Source organism: Staurois parvus, unplaced genomic scaffold (genome assembly GCF_062004578.1).
Source record: "Staurois parvus isolate SC_StPar_1 unplaced genomic scaffold, SC_StPar_1.0 ptg000395l, whole genome shotgun sequence".
Lineage (NCBI taxonomy): Eukaryota > Metazoa > Chordata > Amphibia > Anura > Ranidae > Staurois > Staurois parvus.
In genome coordinates, this window is record NW_028318191.1 from 303,689 (window position 1) to 319,695 (window position 16,007).

A 16,007-nucleotide genomic window follows, 5' to 3' on the forward strand; every position below is an offset into this window, starting at 1 on the left:
TCAGGAGGGCAAATGGTTGAAGTGGCTCTTTAACCAAAACCTTTTTTCTTGTTTTGATTGGAAAAGGAAAGGTTTAGAAATTCTGACTATGGTCATCAGGGTAAAAACGGAGAGTAAACCTCTCAAATGCTGATAGCCAAAAAGAAACCATGACATATTTAATAAAGTGTATAAATTGTCCTTTTTTTTTTAGATTGGAGAGTGTATGTAAGGCTTAATGTTGGGTTATTTATTGCTGCATGCATACCATTGGGGAGATCTCCCTTCACTTACTGTCTCAGAGATGAAACAGAAAGATAGAGGAATTCTCCTGAAACAAAACTCCCCATCCCTTTAGTTTGTCCACTGAACAGGCATCCCAAAAACAAATGTACCTTCATTTCACCTCTTGTTTTGGGGTTGTTTACATTTTGGATTTGCCATCATTTTATGTTCCTCTAGTACAAAATAGAGAGCTGAATCTTTCCTATGGGGTTACAGACAGCAATAAAAACTTCAAATAAGGTTGAATCTGCCTCCACTCTATCCGAAAATAAATAAACATTTTGGCTATACGTATGCTTTTCTGTGCCACCAAACATATTTGATTAAAATAAGGCTGTTCTGGTAAAGAAAGGGAGGTCTGGGGGGGGGGGGCTGGGGCGCGTCTGAGGAGGAGAGGGGAGGTCGGGGGCTGACTCCTTTCCCGTTGTACTCACGGATCATCTGGAATTTAGAGGCAGCTTCTTCTTCTCCCAGTCATGGGACATGTCACATGACAAGGGGAGAGATGAAGAAGAGCAGTCTGTCTTCACTTCTCAGCAGTGCCGTGGTGAGACTGAGCTGAGTTCTGAGTCTTAGCACTGGCGCTCTATGGCTCTCACTCTGACAGGAGGTGTCACTGTGCCTCAGTGAGGAGCAGGATGAGTGGCCACATTGCTAGTGTGCCCCCCCAGCATGGCACCCAGGGCAGGAGCCTGCTTAGCCCCACCCTTGTCCTGGCCCTGGCAGAAACTGACGCTTCTGGAAATGTCAGCCCTCTGTCACCCCTAGAGCACTTAGTGGTATTCTCCCCCATCCCCCTTATCAATAAAGGACACAGTGGGTACATAAAGATTGGAGTAAAGAATGACTGAGCACTGCAGAGGACACAGGAGACCAACACTCAGGGAAGCGGCAGTTGATCAGAATGGGGTTCAGTGGCGTGGACAACAGAAGAGGTAAGTATTTACATTCTTCTTAGTTATAAATATTCAATTTAGCAACAGAACTAGATATGAATTTATAGTCATGCAAGTAGACAGTTTTACACATTTACTATTTTATATAGCCTTGTATTTTTTGTTTACAAACGTTTCTATTTATTAAGGAATAGGCTGCAAAAACAGCATAACAGCATAAAGTATAATATACAACAGAAAAAAGGCACATCTGTAATATTCCAATAAGGTACAATCATGTAAATCCTAAAGGTTAAGTACATGAGCAAGGTAGGCAGGAAGGTAGGCAGAGCAATAAGGCTACCAACAGAGAAACTCTATCAATGAAATCATGAATATTCATTGGTCAGACAGTAAATGTCTATGAGTTTTCCAAACATCCCATTTTCTGTCAAATAGGTGCATACTATACAGTAACGTATAGTGAATATGTTCCATGAGCATCACCGTATATATAGCCTTTTAAAGAAGACCTTTTATGTCACTCTTATACCAAATTCAGCTGTATTTGAGGCAGATAAAATTCTGAGAGCATACTATGAAATTCTATGAAACAGCTGCTTGTAGTGTATAAATTAGAGTCTTGTATTAAGGGGTCATGTGAAGTCACATGAGAAATATGCCTCAGCATTTGCCATGTTAAATTAAATCATTATCAGTTTAAACAACATTCTTTTTTATACATGCTATTTTTTACATTTCTTAATACACTGACATTTACAGGATTTCACTGTGCAGAAGTTTCTGTGTCAGATTTCCACCCTTGTTTTTATTAAAAGACCAAATGATAGTTGACATTTTCCTAATCATTTGCAGCCTTAACCAGAGACGGAATAAAAAATATTATGTTATGCAAGGGTATGCTTTGTAGTGTTAGGGTGAATATATTCATGTGGTGGATGCGTTGTTTATTGAGTTGTGCCAATTCAAACTTTATTTTAGGGCATTGCAGCCCACTTTTTTTAAACATAGTTCATAAACAGTTTCCCATGCAGGGGTTCTTCAACATGAAGCATTAACTAAAGAAAATGCTTGCCTACCTGGTTACGCTTCCATGACACTGCTACTATGAATACTGGTCCCTCATACCACCTGCTATCTGGGCTTGTTCAGCCTTTTAGATTGCAGCATCTCACTGGACAAGTCCACACTTTGACCTCTCAATAGGAGCCCACCTGAATCCTGGATGATATCTCTTGTCTCCTGGCTGCTGCACACATGACCCCTGGCTGAGACCTCCTGGCTGGGTCATCCTTGACCCCTAGCTGAGACCTCCTGCCTCCAATATGGGAGCCCTGAGTTATCCTCAGGTTAAATATATAACAACCCTGCACAACTGTGTACTCACACAGGCTGCTGGCTTCTGGAAGAACCCAGACACAGGATTGAAGGTTTTGTCCCACCCAAGACACTTTGGAACCTTCAAGCTCCAGGCCCCAAGCTGGGATTACAAAACCCAGGGAAAGGTTAAAACACAGCTTTCTCTGCTCAGAAACAATAGCCTGGAACTTCACATTAAACCGTAATGTTAATCCTGTGTAATTTCTACCTTTGTTTTCTACATTCAGACACGCTTCTCACAGCTTACATTTATAAATGCATACAGAAAGACATTGATGAATGTTTATCAGAGTTTGGAAATGCACTAAAGACTACAGTCTAAAAAGAAAACAGTTTGTATTGACAAATGACTCAAACTACTTAAGATATATTATAATTGTGCGGGATTACTAACAAAAGATTGATGTTTGCCCTAATATTTAGTGCATACCCCAACCACTCCAGATTCAGCAGTACTGTCCTAGTGTATATTATTATAATACCACTTCCAAAATTAATCAATTATCAAATCCTCTTGTAGCATAATCTCCACCTTCACCCCTGAAGAGTAAACGATAATAATAATGAATATGCCAAAAAATTAATAAATCCCACCCAACCAAAACACAAGTGAAAATTAATGTCTTAAACAAAGTCCAAAATGGAATTCAAATATACCGAAAAACCACACAAATACACACAAATGTCCCTCCTGTGTATAAAAGTGAAAAATGTCCAAAAAAGAGCCTCCCAGCGGCTTCCACAATAGGTGTTACCTCAAAAAAAAAGAAATAATACATAGTGCATTATCCTTTAGATAATCTTATCATCAATATGTGAAATCACTCTAGTGAGTATCACACAAGTGATCCTTTTCAGTGAAAATAAGTAAAAAATATGAGTGAAAAAAACGTGTATGTGAATCACTCTTCAGTGCCCAGAATCAAGCAAACACAGTGTGCACTTCTAGTTTGAGTAAGGAGTGAGTACCTTTATCAATAATCAAGAGTTATCTTGCCTTAATGTCATCCAGATTTACAGCGATGAAAAATAGCACTCCTGGAGAGATCCACAAGGATTACCATACTCCCATAGCAACACCTGGGTCCATCAGCAATAATACTCCATGTGTCTCCTCACACCATACTCCATCCAGATGCCCATATATGAGGAATAAGATAGTGTAATACCACCAAAACACCATAAACTTAAGCTTTAATTAAAATGCTCACATTCACATAGCCTTTAAAACCGATTTATATATATATTTAAAACCTTTCTGCCATCCAGGAAACGTCTAGGCTCTTTGCATATGCTCCTTTCCACTTTCCAAAATGGCCGCTGCTACACTTCCGGTTTCCGTGTGCGTCTGAGGTCACTTCCCTTTCTAGTGTTAATATGTGGTTACACCCCTTTAGCACCTGATGGATAAATGCATGCACTAGCTTTTGGGATTTGAGCACAGGTATCTCTTGTTTGTTTGACGTCACTTCCCTTGACGCGTTTCGTCATCGGACTTAGTCATAAGTCCTAGTGTGTAATCGTAATCTGGCATGCTGGAAGTGATCTCGTGTCCGACAGTAGCTAAAAAGTTCCGGTAGTGACATCAGGTCATAGGTAGTGGTGCATGACAAGAATCGTTTGCAGTGGAAAGTTGCTACTAATGTTTTAGGGAGGGAGGTGGGGGAAGTTGGAGATTTCACTGATCACCAAAGCTTACTAATGCCTTGGTGAGGGGATGGGCAAGAATACTATCAGTTTACGGGCATTTTTTTACTGCTGCTGTGTTAATCGTCTCAGCAGTTGCCTCAGTAGATACCAACTATTTTTATAAAGTTTTTCTTTAACCTGGGGGAGGGGGTTGGGTGGGCCCTTTGGGAAAATGGATTTGTCTAATTTGCAGGGATTTTCTCTCATTTCCTTTTTTGGCTCTGGGATAGGAAGTGAATGTAAATCTCCCCTTTGGGACATAGATGGCAAAAAAAGTGAGAGGGGTTATAATCCTCCCTTACGCTCTCCAAAATGAAAAAAAAAATTGCCTTAAGTTCTACTTCAGGCTCCATTCACATCTGACCATAGTGTTTTTCAATTTTTGTGGCGCATTTTCATTCAGTGTTTTTAGCTGTTTTTGAGCTTTGGCGTTTTTTTTAGCCAATATGGAAAAATATAATCTGTTGCATCATTTGCTGCTAGGTTTTTCTTTATTTCATAGTTAGTCTGGCTGAAAAAAGACAAAAGTCCATCCAGTTCAACCATAGAAAAAAAAGTTATAATCCTATACCCACAATTGATCCAGAGGAAGGCAAAAAAAACCCAGCAAAGCACGATCCAATTTACTCCTGCTGGGAAAAACATTCCTTCCTGATCCCCCGAGAGGCTTCTGCTTCAACTTTTCCATCAGCTTTTATTTATTTTTTTATTATTTATTCTATTATTATTATTATCATTATTATTATTATTATTATTATTAATAATAATGTATTAATTTTTTCATTATTTATTATTTTTGTTAGGCTGATAATAATAATAATAAATGAATACATAAATGTTAAATAAATACACAAGTAAATTAAAATAAATGAATACTATATATTTACATAGTTACATAGTTAGTCTGGCTGATAAAAGACAAAAGACAAAAAACATTTCTTCCTGATCCCCCGAGAGGCATTCGGATATTCCCTGGACCAACTTTACCTATAAATGTTAGTATCCAGTTATATTCTGTGTATCCAATAAAGAATCCAGGCCTTTTGTAAAGCAATCCACGAAGCTGGCTAGAACCAACTCTTGAGGGAGTCTATTCCACATTTTCACAGCTCTCACTGTGAAGAAACCTTTTCGTGTTTGGAGATTAAATTTCTTTTCCTCCAGACATAAAGAGTGCCCCCTTGTCCTCTGTGATGACCTCAGGGTGAATAGCTCTACACCAAGTTCACTATATGAACCACTGATGTATTTATACATGTTGATCATATCCCCCCTTAATCTCCTCTTCTCAAGAGAGAATAAATTCAGTTCCTCTAATCTTTCCACATAGCTGATCTCCTCCATGCCTCTTATCAATTTGGTTACCCTTCTCTGTACTTTCTCCAGTTCCCCAATGTTTTTTTTGTGAATTGGTGCCCAAAACTGAACTGCATATTCCAGATGAGGTATTACTAATGTTTTGTACAGGGGTAATATGATATCTCTCTCTCTGGAGTCTATACCTCTTTTAATACAAGAGAGGATTTTGCTCGCTTTAGAAACCATAGCTTGGCATTGCATGCCATTATTAAGCTTGTGATCTACCAGAACTCCCAGATCCTTCTCCACTATTGATTCCTCCAGTTGTACCCCCCCCCCCCTAGTATGTATGATGCATGCATATTCTTAGCCTCCAAATGCATTACCTTACATTTATCAACATTAAACCTCATTTGCCACATAGTTGCCCAATTAAACAGTGCATTGAGGTCGGCTTGTAAATTGACGACATCCTGTAGGGATGTTATATCACTGCACAGCTTGGTGTCATCTGCAAAGACTGAAATGGGATTTTTAATCCCAGACCTTATATTGTTTATAAATATACAGTCATGGCCGAAATTGTTGGCACCCTTGATATTTTTCCTGAAAATCAAGTATTTCACACAAAAAAGGTATTGCATTAACACATGTTTTGCTATACACATGTTTATTCCCTTTGTATGTATTGGAACAAATATAAAACAGAGGCAGAAAAGCAAATATGACATAATGTCACACAAAACCCCAAAAATGGGCTGGACAAAAGTATTGGCACCCTTAACTTAATATTTGGTTGCACACCCTTTGGAAAACATAACTGAAATCAGTCGCTTCCTATAACCATCAATAAGCTTCTGACACCTCTCACCCGGAATTTTGGACCACTCTTCCTTTGCAAACAGCTCCAGGTCTCTCTTATTGGAAGGACACCTTTTCCCAACAGCAATTTTAAGATCTCTCCACAGGTGTTCAATGGGATTTAGATCTGGGCTCATTGCTGGCCACTTCAGAACTCTCCAGCGCTTCTTTGCCATCCATTTCTGAGTGCTTTTTGACGTATGTTTGGGGTCATTGTCCTGCTGGAAGACCCAGGATCTTGGACGCAAACCCAGCTTTCTGACACTGGGCCCTACAGTGCGACCCAAAATCCTTTGGTAATCCTCAGATTTCATGATGCCTTGCACACAGTCAAGGCACCCAGTGCCAGAGGCAGCAAAACAACCCCAAAACATCATTGAACCTCCACCATATTTTACCGTAGGTACTGTGTTTTGTTCTTTGTAGGCCTCATTCCGTTTTCGGTAAACAGTAGAATGATGTGCTTTACCGAAAAGCTCTATCTTGGTCTCATCTGTCCACAAGACGTTTTCCCAGAAGGCTTTTGGCTTACTCAAGTACATTTTGGCAAACTGTAGTCTTGCTTTTTTATGTCTCTGTGTCAGCAGTGGGGTCCTCCTGGGTCTCCTGCCATAGCGTTTCATTTCATTTAAATGTCGACGGATAGTTCGCGCTGACACTGATGCTCCCTGAGCCTGCAGGACAGCTTGAATGTCTTTGGAACATGTTTGGGGCTGCTTATCCACCATCCGGACTATTCTGCGTTGCAATCTTTCATCAATTTTCCTCATCCGTCCACGACCAGGGAGATTAGCTACAGTGCCATGGGTTGCAAACTTCTTGATAATGTTGCGCACTGTGGACAAAGGCAAATCTAGTTCTCTGGAGATGGACTTGTAACCTTGAGATTGTTGATATTTTGCCACAATTTTGGTTCTCAGGTCCTCAGACAGTTCTCGTCTCCTCTTTCTGTTGTCCATGCTTAGTGTGGCACAGACAGACACACAATGCAAAGGTTAAGTGAACGTCTCTCCTTTTTATCTGCTTTCAGGTGTGATTTCTATATTGCCCACACCTGTTACTTGCCCCAGGTGAGTTTACAGGAGCATCACATGCTTGTAACATTCTTATTTATCCGCAGTTGTGAAAGGGTGCCAATACTTTTGTCCAGCCCATTTTTGGAGGTTTGTGTGACATTATGTCGAATTTGCTTTCTTTCCTCCCTTTTTTTGTTTTGTCCCAATACACACAAAGGGAATAAACATGTGTATAGCAAAACATGTGTTAATGCAATACGTTTCGTGAGAAATACATGATTTCCTGGAGAAATATCAAGGGTGCCAACAATTTCGGCCATGACTGTATATACAGGGTGCGGCAACATAACTTCCTTTTTTCAAAACGCAATAAAACCCATTTTATGAATCAGAATTGTTTTTATTGTCTTTAATAATGTAGGTACATATCTAAAGTTCTGTTTTACACAGTTTTGAAAATCATATCAGGTAGGTGATGCCCCCCATTGTCCATACACCGAATAAGCCGATTTCTGGCGTTTTTCATGACCCTTACCAGCATAGCAGCGGGTATGTTGGCAATTTCTGCGCGGATGTTGGCCTTCAGGTCTTGTAGGGTCCTTGGACTGTTTACATAAACGCGGGATTTCAAAAAACCCCACAAAAAAAAGTTGCAAGGGGCCAAATCGGGGGAGCGGGTTGGCCACTCCAAATCGCCCCTTATTGAGATGAGGCGCTCCGGGAAGTGTTCCCTTAAAACAGCCATTGATGCTCTTGAAGTGTGAGCCGTTGCTCCGTCCTGTTGGAACCAAATGTCCCCTAAGTCCAATTCATCAAGTCGTGGAAAAACAAATTCCTCCAACATGTTCACATACCTGTCTGAATTCACTGTCACTGTGACCTTTTCTTCAAAGAACCAGGGACCAATAATCCCAGCTGAGGCAATTGCACAGCACACTGTGACTCTAGATGAATGCAAAGGCCTTTGATGCAATTCTCGAAGAATGGTGTCGGCCCAGTAGCGCATGTTCTGTTTGTTGACTCATCCAGTCAAGTGAAAATGGGCTTCATCACTGTAAAAAACAATTGCGTCCTCAGGGACGTTTTCGAGTACTGCCTCACATGCGTTCCTCTGAGAATTGAAGTCACGTTCGGAGAGTTCCTGCACAATCCCCAACTTGTACGGATGGTAATGAAGGTCATCGTGAAGAGTTCGCCTCACTGAACGATCTGAAAGTCCAAGGGCAGACGCATGTTTGCGCGCAGAACGCTGCGGGGATCGCAAGATTGAAGCTCTCACTGCTTCGATGTTCTCAGGTGATCTGATGGGTCGAGGGACTCCAGCTCTTCGTCTTGTCGTACTCGCGGTTTGTCTGAACGTAGTGACCCATGTAACAATTGATTTCCGGTCCGGAAAACTTTAGAACTACGCCTGTCGCCTGAGACCACTCCCGCCCCACTATGGCCGCTACAGCCTGAATGGCACGCATTTCAAAAAAGGAAGTTATGTTGCTGCACCCTGTATATACTATGTAATAATAAATAATAACCCCTAACCTTAGCCCCCTAACCCTTAAAAATATACTAAACAAATGTATACATATAATATGCAGCACTGAATATTATATGTATAGATTTATGAGAAGGATTCAGAGGTTTGCCTTTATGCTAGCTGCTCAACCATTTTTACCTAGCGCTTGTTTGATTCTATTTATTTTATATTAAACAAATTGTTATTATTAATAATAATGAAAAATAAACACCTAAACCGAACAAAAAAAGCCATTATTATTATTAATAATAATAATAATAATAATAATTAAAAAATACAATATAAATTAATAAATAAGTGTAAAATAAATACACAAATAAATAAAAAAATCATAAATAAATACGTGTAATAATAAACTAATAATAAATAACCGATAACCTTAACTGCCTAATACCTAAAAAAGTTATAAAATAATAATAACAATAATTTATTCTTCTTCTTCTTTTATTAATAAAAATAATAAAAAGAAGAATACATTTAAATTTTTTTAAGGTTAGGGGTTAATTATAATTTATTTATTTATTTATCATGATTTTTTTATTTATATGTGTACTTATTTTACATTTATTTATTCATGTATTATCACAATTTTTTTAAGCATATTTTCATTTGAGCAGAAAATCATGCAAAATGTGCGAAAGTGTGCGTTTCTACACTTTTGTATGAGAATAAATACGCTCTAAAAATGTGCTGATCTACCCAAGTTGAGCTACAAAAGTAGCTAAAAAACTTTTTCGAGCTTTAGGCATTCTGCTTCAGGTGACAAGGAGTGGAGTTGTGAACCATCTCCATAGAGTAATATTGATTTTTTTCCCCCTGAGTGTTTTGGAGTTGCAGCTTTGTGCTACAAAACGCTCAGATGTAAGTAGGGCCTTAAAATGGTACTAAACCCAGGACCCTGCATTCACTATATCTGGTCTCCAGCAGTACACAGAACATGGAAATGCAATTATTCTAGTAAATATGAACTGCTAAATGCCTTTTCCCAACAGCAGCATATAGCAGTCTATCAATGTCCAGGCCGAGCACTGGTCAAAGCTTGTAGGTGGAGTTTTCATTCTCCTCTGACTTTCCTATGAGGCTGCATGAGCCCTAACCCTATGTACGAACAGCGCTGATTGGCCCTGTGCTGATCACATGCACCTTCCCAAGAAAAAAAAACTTTAGCAATACACACCAAACAGGGCATGTGCAGACTTGCCACTGCTGCTCTGTACTATAGTAGGTGGATTGGGGACAGTAAAAGAAGGGGAGGATCAGAGGAGACAGGATCAAACAGCCTTTTTACACAATGCGGAGTAATAACCCCTTAGGTTCCACAGTGAGTATAACAAGCAAGCTTTACTGCATATACAGACTGATTTTGCTGTTGTGGGTTTAGTAACACTTTAAGGTGGGCTTTGACAGAATGTTAGCTCAATGTTGAAATTCTGGTATGTGTATAGAAAAGCAAATGTAATGGAAGAGTTTCACTTATCAGAAGTGATCCTATGTGCTGAGGTTTATGTGCATCTGTGAGACTTTCGCTTGTAGAACATCAACTAAGGAGTATTTTGTGTGTAAAAAGACAGAGGCTTATGAGTGCAGTTTATACAGCAGGTACAGTAGGTCCAGACTCTGTTTAGCATCCACTAAAAATAGGAAATTATTGCTGCTGAAAAATACTACACTATAGATTTCTCTTCTTTTTGCTTCCTTTGTATATTCGTGGTGTTTTTATAAGTGGAGTAATTGCTCCTACTATTGCCGTTCCTATAATCAGAGTACCTGTGCTCAAAGAGCTTTTTCCACTACTGCCAGCCTGTTGATGTGGGGAGAGTAAAGTGTAAGCTGGCCTCCATTAACTTGAGGTCTAATGCAGGCCTTACATGGGTCAAAATTCCAAACGAATTTTCTTTAGAAAATCAGAAATTTTCTGCATTTTGTATTACGATGGTGCCACCATTGATTTAGAAATTCGACCAACCAAGCCTTAATTTCACCCCATGTTGGTACAGAAAAGAATTTTTGTGGCCAAGAATTTTCTTTTCTTTCCAGATCACAGCTCGTTCTTATTTTTTTTTTCATTTATATTTCTCACATGATTCTCCGATCATCGATTAAAAATTTGTTAATTTTTTAAAAAATTTCCAACATGCCTGGTCAAATTTGATAGTAGCTCGAAATTCTGCCATTGCTGTGGCCCTCTAATGGTGCGAAATTCGAATGAAAATTCTTAGAAAAGATTTTCAAAAGAAAATTCCTTTGGAATTTGGCCCACCTTTACTCTGGTAAGTGGCTTATTCACATCAGGTGGTGGAGCACAGCACACTGAGGAAGAGATACTGAAGTTTCTTTGTTGGGACATTTTTTTCACTGATTTCACGCAGGGTGGATGTATATATACAGTGAGGAACAGAAGTATTTGAACACCCTGCGATTTTGCAAGTTCTCCCTCTTAGAAATCATGGAGACAGAATAAAAAAATTCAGGAAATCACATTGTATGCTTAGTAGCACCTGTCTGAGCTCTTAAAAGATACCTGTCCACCCCACAGTTAGTCAGACGCCAACTACTACCATGGGCAAGACCAAAGAGCTGTCAAAAGACACCAGAGACAAAATTGTGGATCTCCACAAGGCTGGAAAGGGCTACGGGGCAATTTCCAAGCAGCTTGGTGAAAATAGATCAACTGTTGGAGCAATTGTTAGAAAATGGAAGAGGCTAAAGATGACTGTCAGTCTCCCTCGGACTGGGGCTTCATGCAAGATCTCACATCGTGGGGTATCACTGATGATAAGAAAGGTGAGGAATCAGCCCAGAACTACAAGGGAGGAGCTGGTCAATGACATGAAGAGAGCTAGGACCACAGTTTCAAAGGTCACTGTCGGTAGAACACTACGCCGTCATGGTTTCAAATCATGCATTGCACGGAAGGTTCCCCTGCTCAAGTCATCACATGTCCAGGCCCGTCTGAAGTTTGCCAATGACCATCTGGATGATCCAGAGGAGGCATGGGAGAAAGTCATGTGGTCAGATGAGACCAAAGTAGAACTTTTTGGTCTAAACGTCACTCGTTGTGTTTGGAGGAAAAAGAAGGATGAGTTGCATCCCAAGAACACCATCCCTACTGTGAAGCATGGGGGTGGTAACACCATGCTTTGGCGGTGCTTTTCTGCGAGGGGGACAGGATGACTGCACTGTATTAAGGAGAGGATGAATGGGGCCATTTATTGTGAGATTTTGAGCAACAACCTCCTTCCCTCAGTCAGAGCATTGAAGATGGGTCGTGGCTGGGTCTTCCAACATGACAACGACCTGAAGCACACAGCCAGGATAACCAAGGAGTGGCTCTGTAAGAAGCATATCAAGGTTCTGGAGTGGCCTAGCCAGTCTCCAGACCTAAATCCAATAGAACATCTTTGGAGGGAGCGTAAACTCCGTGTTGCTCAGCGACAGCCCCGAAACCTGACAGATCTGGAGGAGATCTGTGTGGAGGAGTGGGCCAAAATCCCTGTTGCAGTGTGTGCAAACCTGGTCAAGAACTACAGGAAACGTTTGACCTCTGTAATTGCAAACAAAGGCTTCTGTACCAAATATTAACACTGATTTTCTCAGGTGTTCAAATACTTATGTTCAGCAGTGCAAGACAAATAAATTATTTAAAAATCATACAATGTGATTTCCTGATTTTTTTTTAAATTCTGTCTCTCAGAGTGGGAATGCACCTACAATGTGAATTTCAGACCCCTCCAAGATTTCTAAGTGGGAGAACTTGTAAAATCGCAGGGTGTTCAAATACTTCTGTTCCTCACTGCATATTTCTTTTTGTATATTCCACTAACTTTATTTTTACACCATTTCCCAGAAAATGTGTGGGTGTATAAGGCTCCATGCTCACGCTGGCTTAAAAAAAAACTTCTAGAGGAGATTAGCCTCTAGAAGCAGCTAAAGGTATCCTATGTGTCCATGCATATTAGGATGTTTAAGCTCAGCATTTAGAGACAGAAAAATAAACCCTTTTCTGGCAGAAAAAAAACGATAAGCACGCCTAAACAAAAACATGCCTAAACACTCAAAATGATCGTTTTTTTCTGCCAAGAGCACTGCCATTTTTTAAGCCAATGTGCATGGCTTGTAGGCTGATATAACAATCCATTGAAGCACATTGTGTATACGATTTGTATTTTCATTTTATTTTTTGTTTTAAAGAAATAGAGCAACACAAATGTTTGTCATAGATTTTACATAGTTGTATAGTTAGTCTAGCTGAAAAAAGACAAAAGTCCATCCAGTTCAACCATTAAAAAAAATAAGAAAAATGTATTTGTTTTCTTTTTATATATACATCACAACACATTTTTTGTTCACTCCAAAGTGCTTGTTCAACTTTTTATTATGAAATCACATGCTGTATGGAGTCACATGCTGTGTAGAGTGCAGGTTTTACGCGGATTGTCATAAACAGCATTTGTCCAGCATTTTGTGAACTAGAAGTTACTTTTTATTTATATTTATTTTTTAGATGCAATGATCCAAATTATGGCCAAATCCCTTGCCCGGATTATCTCAGGGTTCATACATTCCAAACAATATATCTCTTACCTGTATTGCAGTGCTTTTCTATTCTGTTTATTCTGGGTGACCTTTAAAACCTTACTGCTTGGTGTATTAAGTTGAACTGCTGGTTCCTTGACCAAAGCCATCATGATTTATTAATTATTTACATCCTTTTGTCTGTTTGTCTTTTCTCACTGTCACACAATCCTATTTGCATTGTTTAGTGATACATCTCACAAAATCTGTTCTTTGTCACCATCATTTTTTTTTCTCTTGAATACTTTTGTTATGCAAATCTCTCCATTGTGAAACACTGTCCCTCACCATTGGTTTCTCAGAGATACTTTATTTTTTAGAATGTCACTAAAGATCTGCTTCTCTTTTAATCACACCTTGGGTCTCTTTCCTCTACTCTTCTGTCAGTATGGCAGGTTAGGCTTCAGCAGAGACACTAGTCTTGGAACCTGATAGCCAATGTGAAAGGCTGTAAATTTTTCATGATTGTAATGTGACATTCTCTTGCTGGTTTTGCCCAGAGTCTCAGAGTCTGCAGACTACATGATTTCAGGCCTGACAGGCTGCAGTGCTTATGGAGATTAGTTAGGACTCAGGTTTGGTACATATGCTTTTCTTTCTTAAATGCAGTATTTATAAAACTGTTAATTTAAAAATTAGGACAGCGTATAAAAATTATAGTACAGCTGTATACTTGCTGTATGCATGCATGCTAGTAATTGTAAGATAGTAAATGGATTGGAGATGGCTTTTATTATGTTAAATGTTCTGCTGTGTTTTTCCATGTCATATTGTGTAAGGTGCAGATCATGTGAACATCTCATATATTAGAATGTTTGAATGCTAGTTTCAAAATTCTGTGGCATAAACATTATTTAAACCTAAATTAAAAAGAAGGCCGTCTATTGAGCTGTCCAGCAGCAACTGAAGTTTTTACTATCACAATATGCTATTTGGCCTGTCTACATAGCAGGATGGTCACTGCATGTATCACAGATGTCCTTCTTCTCTCCAGAAAATCCAGCAGCTCTCTGAGGGATCAATGTTTGGACACGGACTGAAGCATCTCTTTCATAGCCGGCGGCGTTCAAGAGAGCGGGATCATCAGGCTTCCTCCGAACCCCAGGCTACTTGCTCAACCCCAGGTCCTCAAACTCCACATGCACCCCAAGCTGCCCCTTTATCATCATCTGACCATGACTCTGCAGATGAAAAAGAGCGATCTCCAGAAATGCATCGAGTGTCTTATGCTGTCTCTTTGCATGATCTGCCAGCACGTCCAACTGCCTTCAACCGTGTTTTACAACAAATTCGCTCACGCCCATCTGTAAAGAGAGGATCTGGACAGCACGGGAGTGGTCGCCGGAGCAAGAGTGGACCTGGAGAAACTGCTCATCATCACCATCACTCACAGTTGCGTGGAGGGAGTCCTCATCTTCCTCGGCGTCCTCCACCAATGGATGGGGGTTTAGCTGCAGTATTACACCATCACCAAGGCAGACCACGTTCTTCCTCCACCACTGATGCTGCACTGCTAGCTGGAGGTGATACAGCTGGTGCTGGTGGATTTGCACATGAGGACCAGGACAGAGCAATAGAAAAGGTATGAAAGACATTAAATCAAAAACTATAACTGCTGCATGATATATAGTATGTGCAAAGACAAAAGAGAGCTGGTTAGAGACTTTTGGCTTAAGACAATTCTTTTAAAGTTTTTCCACAATGTAATCAGTGAGGAAGTTAATTTAGACTGGCAATTGAGATATAATTTGATTAAACTAATTAAACAGACCCTCTATTATATAGCTGTCGATACATTTCATCGATTTAAATGAAATGCCTATTGATTTTTTACATATTTTTCTTATTTGTTATGGTCAGTACTAAAAAATTGAGATTCAAAATGTTTCTTTCTTGAAAAAGTAAATATGAAATAGTTCTATAATTCACAATAATTCTTTTTAGTTCACATACTTCTTTTGAGTGAGGTGAAACTATGGATTTGTTTTTACATATCTACAGGCTTACATTAAGCACCATTTTAAAAATAGAGCCTGTTGTTTACAGATTTCAGTAGCTCAAACAGAAATTTATGGGTACACTCACACTGATTAATACATGCAGCAGCTTCTAGGTTGTCCAAAAATTCCCATCTTATGTCTTGACCCTCCAGCTGTGGCCAGTGGAAGGGGTCAGAGCTGTAAACAATCCAGGACTGGTGGAATCTATGTTTGTTAGGTCAGCAAAGTGGTTGTGTCCCTGATTCCCAGGTGTGTCTGTCACTGGCAGCGGAGTGCTACTCAGGCACAGTGAACCTTCCTAAATGTTCCCTATAGTATAACAAATCTTTACTTTTTGAGTTCAGCAATCCAGTGCTCAGCAGGCAGAGAGAGATTTCTCCTGACTTACTGTCTCCATCACAGTGGTTTCTACAAAAGTGATATACAGTACAGGAAAATCTCTGACAGCAAAACAGACATAAATAAAAATGCTCTTTTTTTTAGTAGAGTTCGAAGG

The 16,007-nt window shown here is 39.6% G+C and overlaps 1 protein-coding gene across 3 annotated transcripts in view; it reads left to right on the forward strand.

The window, feature by feature from the left end:
- TMCC2 (transmembrane and coiled-coil domain family 2) overlaps positions 1-16,007 on the forward strand; it is a 127,175-nt gene that overhangs the window by 16,888 nt on the left and 94,280 nt on the right. For 2 of the 3 annotated variants that reach the window (XM_089686346.1, XM_089686347.1), the window contains exon 2: positions 14,506-15,093. The exons of the other annotated variant lie outside the window; for it this stretch is intronic. In XM_089686346.1, coding sequence (XP_089542472.1) covers positions 14,506-15,093 — 588 coding nt within the window. The remainder of the gene's footprint in view (positions 1-14,505; positions 15,094-16,007) is intronic. 3 annotated transcript variants of the gene reach the window in all.